This window comes from Pteropus medius, unplaced genomic scaffold (genome assembly GCF_902729225.1).
Source record: "Pteropus medius unplaced genomic scaffold, Ma_sr-lr_union100, whole genome shotgun sequence".
Classification (NCBI taxonomy): domain Eukaryota; kingdom Metazoa; phylum Chordata; class Mammalia; order Chiroptera; family Pteropodidae; genus Pteropus; species Pteropus medius.
This window is the reverse complement of record NW_024344436.1, coordinates 3,351,021-3,359,867: the sequence shown is the minus strand read 5'-3', so window position 1 is coordinate 3,359,867 and position 8,847 is coordinate 3,351,021. Positions and strand designations below refer to the sequence as shown.

Sequence of the window (8,847 nt, the reverse complement as noted above, 5' to 3'; positions counted from 1 at the left end):
TTGCCTAAAAGCTTCATGAGAGCCACCACAGGGTGGCTCATTTGTCATTGTAACTCTGGTGTCTGGCATGAGGCAGGCACTTTAATTTTTAAACAATTGACAAATAAATAAATGTTGGATGGGCCGATAGCAGGCTGGTGTCACCTTCCCTTTGCCGATGGGTCTGGAATCCCCCTGGAATCCTTACAGCCTAAATTGCCAGTGGCCATGTAGCTCTCCTGACTCTCTGGGCATCATCTGGCCGATGCTTGTTAAAAATACTGATTGCTGGGTGCCGACCTCCTTGGGGATTCTGAGTTGGTGGTCATATTTTTATCAAGCCATATTTTTATCAAGCTTCCCAGATGGTCTGATGACCCGTAAAGATGGGAACCTCTGCTCTTACGAAAATCTGCCCTGCCCTCCCCTCCCAGACTGCAGAACAAGGTACAGAGGCTCTGGGCAAGGAGAAGGAGCAGGAGAATGCAGAATAGCTCCAATGTCCTTAGTTGCCACTCTGTCCCCAGGGCAGCCTGATGAGGAGGCAGTGTCCATCCAGGGAGTGAGGGGTGGCTCTGTGGAGCTGGCCTGTGGCTCCCAGCCCACTCCCCTGGTGGTCTTCTGGAGCTTCACTCCACTGGGCTCCCTGATTCCCCGGCCTGTGGCTGTCACCAACGGAGCAGAGTTCAAGGTGGAGGCCGGAGCCTCAGCTTTGGGGACTGTGAGCCTGCGGAACAGCAGCCTGGTGCTGGGGGAGCTGCGGGAGGGTGCCCGCGGCCACTTCCTGTGCCAGGCCCTGCATGGGGCCGGAGGCCAGCTGCACACTGCCTACTCACACTTCAGTCTGATTGTGCTGGGTGAGGGCCTAGCTAGGGACCTCGGTTCGAGCTTCTTTGCATGCTGCTTTGCGTCCATTTGCATGTGCTTCCAGTGTACTCTGTTGGGCCCCGATTACAGAGCCTGCTTCCAGGGGGGTGAGGAAACCTGGGATATTTGGGAACCCAGTGGGTAGGCTAGCCCCCAACTAGCAAGAGCTGGGCTGCTGGACACAGCTGGGCATGGCCTGCATCTGAGATAACAAACATAGGGCCTCTCCTACCTCTGGCCAGTGCCTGTATCGAAGCCTCAGGTGCGGCTGAGTGAGTCATCCCCAGTGGAGGGGACATCCGTGCTGGCCACATGCGCAGTGCGGGAGGGCACGGAGCCTGTGATCTTTGCCTGGCAGCATCAGGCACCCCGAGGCCCTGGGGAGGCCCTGGTGGGGGTCACAGAGCGACGGTTCCAGCTGGACCCAGTCAACCGGACACACCTGGGCTGGTACGTGTGCAGTGCCCACAACGCTGTCAACCGACTAAGCAGTGACAGAGCCTTCCTGGATGTCATCTGTGAGTCAGACTGGTGGGGGCAGGGTGGTCAGGGCTGGCACCCACCTGAGGGCACGAAATTAGAAAGCAGAAGCTTGTCTTTAAAGTGTATATAGTAAACAAAGGATTATTTTCAGAACATACAAACAATTCTAAAACAGCCAGTAAAGAGGGAGTAGCAAGCTAATACAAAAGTGGACAAAAGACCAGAATAGTTATTTCTGTAAAGAGGAGAACACAGAAAACTAATGAATTTCTGAAAGTAAGAAGTTTGCGTGCAAGATGAAAGCAGGGAGGGACTAGACCGGCACCGTCCAGGATGAAAGCCACTCGTGTGGCTTTGAACGCTTGAGATGGGGCTGAACCAAACTCCAGTGTGCTCAGAGTGTAAAACTCACACTGGACTTTGAAGATTTAGTCTAAAAAAATAATATAAAATAGCTCATCAATAATTTTTATATTGATTATACACAGAAATGATAATATTCTGGATGTACTTGGTTAAATAAAAAATATTAAAATTAAAAAAAAACATTGTTTTTTCTTTGCTTAATTGGGTTTGGGTATTTTTACTTTGGAATATCTGACTACTGGAAATTTTAAACATCTGTGGCTCACATATCTGTTGGACAGTGCTGGCCTAGAAGATTTAAGTGGCAGGGCCCAACGGTGTCCTGTCTGTCTGGTCGGGGGTGGTTTGTGTGAATCGTAAACTGAGGACTGTGAAGGAGACAGGTGGACAGTTCTTGGGAAAGACGCAAGAGCACAATGGAAGCAGGCAGAGAATTCAGTGCTTTCAGGGAGTCGGGGAGAAAGAGGACACAGGACAGAGGGGAAGGCAGTGACCTAAAGAAGCGAAAAGGGCTGGCTGCCAAGATCATGCTCAGGATGTCTTCCCACCCTGTCTCCAGTCTAGAGGGACTAACCGTCTCAGTCCCAAGAAACCCCTCAATGCCAGGCATTGTGGGTAGGGCTGAGCACCCTACCTTTCTTCTGCCTAGCCAATTCTTGCCTGTCTCCTACCTCAGCCCAACTCACCAGTCCCTCAGAAAAGCCTCACAGAGTCACAGATGCCCTCTTGGGTTCCCAAGGCCTGGGTGCTCACCTCCACAGACCCCGATCACCTACACTGGGCTGTGCCTGTGGCCCCTGGACCTTGGGGTCCTTGAGGGCCTAGAATAATAGTTGACAGTCAGTGCATGAAACACTGTTGTTGGATGGTAAGTAAATTCAACGATGATTATGTGAGTGAATGAGGAATGAAGATTGGGGAGGTGTGACAGGCCTTCCTTGCCCTCCAGATGGTCCAGACAATCCTGTGATTACCATGGAGCCACTGGGCTTCACTGAGGAGGGTTTTTGGGCCAGCGAGAAGGAAGAAGTGACCCTGAGTTGCCTGGCTGCATCCAATCCCCCTAGTCACTATGCGTGGTTCAGGGACCACACGCAGGTCCATACGGGGCCTACCTACACCATCGCCAGCGCCAGCCGTGCCCACACAGGCCTATACATTTGCCTGGCCCACAACAGCCGCCTGGATACCCGCACGCAGACCGCCGTGCAGCTCACCATCTACTGTGAGTGTGTGGGGAGGGGCCCTCACACTGGAGCCTCCGCCGACCTGGCAGACTCCAGGCACCCTGTGAAGAGGGGCCAGAAGTTGGTGGGAGGTGGGTCTGGGGGACCCAATAGAGTTGCAGAGCAAGGAGAGAAGCTAAAAAAGCATGGGAAGGGACAGGGAGGCGGGCAGCCCCTGACCCTATATAGACCACCACCCCCCCTTCCCAAGTGATTATTCCCATGGCCCTGGGGACTGAACTGAGGCACAGAGGAGGACAGAGTGAGGACAGTGAGACAATATGCCCAGGGCAAAGATGAGGGTGGGAGATGGGGGACACTTTCCTGCTGAGGATTTCCATGGCGGCCTCAAGGATTCCCCAGGGACTCCAACCTCCTGCCCAGCCAACCCCCAAGTCGCTGCCTTTTGACCCGAGAGTGCAGCCTTTTGTTCACCACCCCCTCAGAGGTATCACTCTTTCCTTGCTCACCCTCCTGCCCCTCTTTTCTTTACCCTGTCGCCTCGGCCCCCAGGATCCCCCGCCGCCACCCCACCCAGCTGAGCCTTGGGGCTGCAGTGCATTGGCCATGGGGCCAGCTCCAGCTCCATCCACACCCACTTCTCTCCCAGATCCCCCTGAGGGGCAGCCCTCCTGTGCAGTGTTCCCCACCTCTGGGGCTGTGACTTTGGTCTGCTCCTGGCCTGGGGGGCTTCCGACTGCCCAGCTGCAGTGGGAAGGGCCCCAGGGAAGTGGCCCTACTGCCTTCAGCAATGTCACTTGGAGTCATACAGCCACCCAGCTGCCCAACAGAAGTATCTTCACCTGCACTGGCCAGCACCCAGTCCTGGCACTACCTACCCTTTGCAGCATCACCCTGTGTGAGTAGACATAGGAAATAGCAGGGCTCTGACACTCAGGGCAGAGGAGCAGGTAGTGGTCCGGGGAGGGACTGGAGGGGCCCTGGGATCTGGAGTGGAGCTCCAGACCACAAACTCTGAGACCTGCCAGGTAAGGAGAAGGTTGGCGGCACTCCGCTCAAACCCTACCTCCCACCTCCTCGTCTCCATCCACACTGTGGCCTGTCCTCCTTAGTTCTGGCTTGGGGCCCTGTGACACTCTCCTAACTGTCCCTCGGCCTCCAGGGGCAGCAGGCTGTCATCCACCTTACACTCCACTTCTACTTCTCCGTTGCATGTTGATCTTGAACTGTGTGTGAAGCTTTCTCTCTGCCTTGAATAATCCTACTCGTGTAAGAGGACCAAGTTCAAATATCATCCTGTTTTCAAAGTCCTCCTCTTTGAAGCCCCAGGGAGTTTGTCTTTCTACCTGTACTCCAGCACTCGCCAAATTATGTTGTAATTGTTTGCTTAGCGTCTGTTCTCAATAAATGATGAATGAACAAATAATGAGTGACTGAGTAAATGGAGAAATGGGTGAATGAAGCAATAAATGAAGGAGGGAGGGATGGACTAGGCCTGCTGGACCCTTCCTCTCCCTGTAGGGTCATTCTGAGCCATTTATTCCCTACCCAGGGGAACCCCTCTGGAGCCCTGCCTGCTGGACTATGGCCACCACTGGAGACCGGTTCATCATGCTGAACTGTGAGTGGCCTGGAGGTGAGCCCCCCGCCCTGCTGAGCTGGCTAGATGGACAGCAGCAGCCCCTGGGCGGCAGCACCTCCTCGCTGGCAGTCCACCTCCTGCAGGCCCAGGAAGATCTGGCTGGCCAAGAGTTCACCTGCAGGGGCACTCACCCACTCAGGGTCCCCGACCCCTCCTGTTGGCTCCAGCTGGGTAAGTGGGAGCTGGTGACAGGGTTCTGGGGCTGGGGTAGGAGGAGCAGCCCTTTGGAACTGGGATGAGGGGCTCTGGGGTGTGGCTGTGCTGGAATGCAAGGTGAGTCAGGTGACTGTGTCACTTCACCTCCCAGGGCCTCAAGCTTTTTTGACCCATAAAATCAGGGGGTTTAGTCAGTCTAGAGGTCCGTGTTGGCCCATAAAATTATAATGTGAGCCACATGTATAATTGAACATTTTCTAGCAGCCACATTTTTAAGAAAGCAAAAAGAGGTGACATTTTATTCAACTCAATATATCCAGTATATGACCATTTCAATGTGCAATAGAAAATTATTAATGAGATATTTCACACTGTTCTGTTCCTGCTATCTTCAAAATTTGGGGTGTGTATTTGCAGTTATAACACATCTCAGGGGGGACCGGCCACACTTCAAGTGCTCATAGTCACGTGTGGCTGGAGGCTACACCCACCTAGCCAGTGAGGGGTGCTGCTTGCCGTCTGCCCCATCCACACTGATTTGCATGAGAAGTGCCTGATTACATTCCCGACTTGAATTAATGTTTCAGGTGTCCGTGGTCTCTACATCTCTTACTCTCTCTAGTTGTTTTTGGTCTGGTTTCTTTCTCTGTCTTCATCTGGCCCTGCCAGTCCCACTTATTGGCAACTCAAGAAAAAGAATTAAATATTGAAATTAAAAAAATAAGAGAAAACCAAATAGAGGAGCAGTCATATACGACAATACTCACAAGATGAATTTTATCTTGGTCTCCAAGCCTTGGTGACTGGCATGTTTTCAGGGGCTTAAGAAAGTCTCAACCCAAAACATTTCTCTCCCTGATTCCTCAGTCTCAGAGCTGGAAATCCCATCACAGGAGGTTCATCGACACCTGAAACTGGGGTTTTAGGAGTCAGCCCACAAAACTGATCGCTTTCTATGGGCCCGGCCCTGTGCTTGGGAGGTGGGCGCTAGAGGAAAGGAGGCCATGGGCCAGGTGCTGGGAGGGAGGAGGGGCTTAACGCCGAGATGGGTAAGGCAGGGGCCCACTTGCAGGAGCTGAGCCTGGGGTTAGGTGGAGAAAAGCATGGAGGAACACTGCTAGTATCATTAAACTTTGGAGCAGATTGTGATAGGAATCTGCCATAGGATGGAAGCCAGAACGAGGCGGCAGACTGGCCCAAGACAAGCTTCACCGTCAACTCCACAGTCCCCATCCTCTCTCTTTCTCCTCCCCACTACCGCTGGCCAGCACCCTACCCCCAAGCCTTCTCGCTAGCTCAGGCACAGTGGGCATCTCCCAGCCTTGCTCTCTGTCTCCTCAGAAGCCCCACAGCTGGCAGTGGCTGAGCCCCAGGTGTCGGTGCTGGAGGGGGAAGAGGTCTGGCTGGAGTGTGCCCTTCTGGGGGGCATGCCACCTGCCCAGCTTCTCTGGCTGGGACCCCAGCGTCAGCCAGTGGAACCAGGCACTTCCAGATTCATGCTGCACCCTGAAGGATCCCAGCTCCGCCTTGGTATCCGGGGGGCCGACCCAGCTCACCACAGTGGCACCTACCAGTGTGTGGCTCACAACGCCTTGGGCAACGGCAGTCAGAGCGTCTTGCTGGAGGTCCTGAGTGAGTGGGGGGTGGGAGGGTACGTTTATGTGGTGAGGGGCCTGGGAACCCTCCAGCCAGAGCCCTGTAAGGGAGAGACACTGGAATTCCCTGCTTCGGATACTTTAGTTCCCTCAGGCAGATCGGCCCTTAAAGGGACAGTAATGTGAAGTGTGTGCATTCCTGCATACAGGCAAATAGGACTCTGTGTGGTCAGAATAATCTCCTTTTCCTCCGTTGATAGACAAGGAAACTGAGGCCTAGAAGTGCAAGTCTAGGGTGACACAGACCCAAACTACACAGAACTGGTCAAGTCTACACACCTCAGTCTGGGGCCTTCTTCACGCCACCAGCTGTCTCTCAACAAAACGGGAACAAACATGGGCGCAGAAGCACACATGCACACGTGCTTGTGGGGGTGCATGTGCTCTATGTGTCCCTGCCCTCACCCCAGGGTATCCAGCTCCTCCCAACGTCACCATCAGCCGCCTGACCTACGGGAGACACCGGAGAGAGGTGCAGCTGCACTGGGCCATCAAAGGCCCCGGGAACTTGACGGGCTTCCTGGTGCAGCGGAGGGCCAGTGTGCCAGGCCCAGGAGCTGGGGCTTGGGAGACAGCAGCTGGTGACATCGAGCCGGAGAGCAGGACCCGGCGGCTGGGGGGCTTGGACCCGGGGGTCCTGTATGCCTTCCGAGTCCTGGCTCTGAATCACCACACAACGGGACATCCCTCTGAAGTGAAGACGCCAGGTGCTGGGACTAGCTCCACGGCGAGGCTCGCCATTTTTCCTACAAAACTGAGTTCTGGTTCATCTTCCACCTCATGGGGTAGCCCCTACTCCACTCCTTTGCTCTCTTCCTACTGAATTCCTCCATCCCCATCTCTACCCTCTTCCCCACCCTTTCCTCAGATACTCTCCACTGCTCTTTCCCATCCCTCCCTGGGAGGCCCCGGAGGCCTCAGGCCCGGGTGTAGGAGCTACATAGTTAAGCTTGAATCAGAAGAAATAGGGAAGGGGGAAATTAAATAAGGATAGGGGTCCAACTCTGTGCCTCGGTCTCACCTCCTGGAGCACAAGATAACTGGCCTGCTGACTTCTGTGCCAGAAATAGCTGGGGACTTCAGGAGCACCAGGCTCACAGAGCACCTGTTTCTTTGGGAGAGACCTGGTCTCCAGATTCTTGGGTCCGGCATCGCTCCTGATCACCCACCACAGGGGGAGGGGAGAGCATTGCCGGCTCAGTACCCTATAAGCCACAGCTGCCGAGTTCAGCCATGGCTCTAAACCCACTCATGCAACCAGCGCTCTCCCTTCCTAGCGGAGCCCCCCATCAGCGCCTATCCGGCAGTGCTGGGTGCAGCGGGCACAGGAATGGTGGTGGCAGCAGTGGCCTCTTTGCTGGTGTTCCAGTACGCTGCTCGGCACCCGGAGACGTTCCCTCGTGAGTGAGAAGCTGAAGACAGGGTTTCTTGATCCCATAAGGTGGTCAGGTCTACACCTACCTGAGGGAGGTCCAGATCCCCCACCCCCGGGGTAAAGAAATTTGGGCTTTTCTGAATGTGACCTCTTCCCCAGTGACAGAGGTCCCTTGGGGCTCCAACCCCGACCTCAGGAATCTGGGGCCATCTCCTTCTGGGTCTGTAGTCTCCCATACAGAGCTAACAGGCAAGGGAGGGGTATTCTCTTTCCACCTAGGCTGGGTTGCTCAAGTAACGTACCTTTTCCTTTGCTTTTTACAGGCCTTGGTCGGTTGCTTGCTCCCATGTGAGTGTGGCACCCATCATTGTGGGGGTCAGGATTCTCCTCTAACTGGGAAGGAAGGCTGGGGAAAGCTGGGTTGTCATTAACTTTCCCCTCCCACTTTCCCCTCAGGGAGCAAAGTCATCAACATAGGGGTTCAATGGAAGGCTGTGGGGCACAGGCAGGTAGGCACAATTTTTTTCCCCAAAGATAAGGAGAGCAGTCCTGAGTTTCGTGCACAATGCTCGGTCTCTCTTGTCCTCTAAGCAGAGTCTGGGACACCCCCAAAGTGTCTCTCCTTTGTTCACGTCTATTCTTTTAGGCATTGAAACACCATCCACCATCCCAGGTTCAGACCCTGCACAAGAATCCCCAGATACACCGGTAAATGTCACCATCACAGTGACTGCAACACCGTGAAGCCTCAAGAGAAAGGTACAAATATGCTTAGGGAGACAGGTTGGGGTGGAAAGATCCCCTCTATCACACCTGGTCTTAAAACCAAGGTAGCTAAGACACCGACTCCCCACTCCCCACTCCTCATCCAGCCTTCACGACCAGTGCAAAGCTCAGCTGCGGTGCTTCTAAATGGCTGGGTTACAAGAGAAATCCTGGCCCAGCTTGTAGAAGATAGAAGTGGAAGGACAAGGAAGACACACGTTTGGAGAAAAGAGCAGCTGGGTATCCGACGGCCGGTGAGAATGATGGTGTTGGGAACAGTGCCTAGTCCCGTATGAGCAAGCTAGCGGCTTCCAGCAAAGTCCATGAATTGAATAATTCCTAAATAAACCATACTTGATGCTCTCAACAGTA

At 54.1% G+C, this 8,847-nt stretch overlaps 1 protein-coding gene across 1 annotated transcript; it reads left to right on the top strand.

Annotated features, from left to right (window-relative positions):
- The first annotated feature begins 478 nt into the window (after nt 1-478).
- Nucleotides 479-8,454, top strand: VSIG10L2 (V-set and immunoglobulin domain containing 10 like 2). Its single transcript, XM_039872916.1, has 11 exons — nt 479-836; nt 1,089-1,364; nt 2,645-2,920; nt 3,532-3,780; nt 4,435-4,695; nt 6,022-6,312; nt 6,746-7,042; nt 7,613-7,735; nt 8,034-8,058; nt 8,167-8,219; nt 8,357-8,454. Exons 1-11 carry the CDS (start codon nt 479-481, stop codon nt 8,452-8,454), a joined length of 2,307 nt encoding a protein of 768 aa, XP_039728850.1.
- Nucleotides 8,455-8,847: the final 393 nt, after the last annotated feature.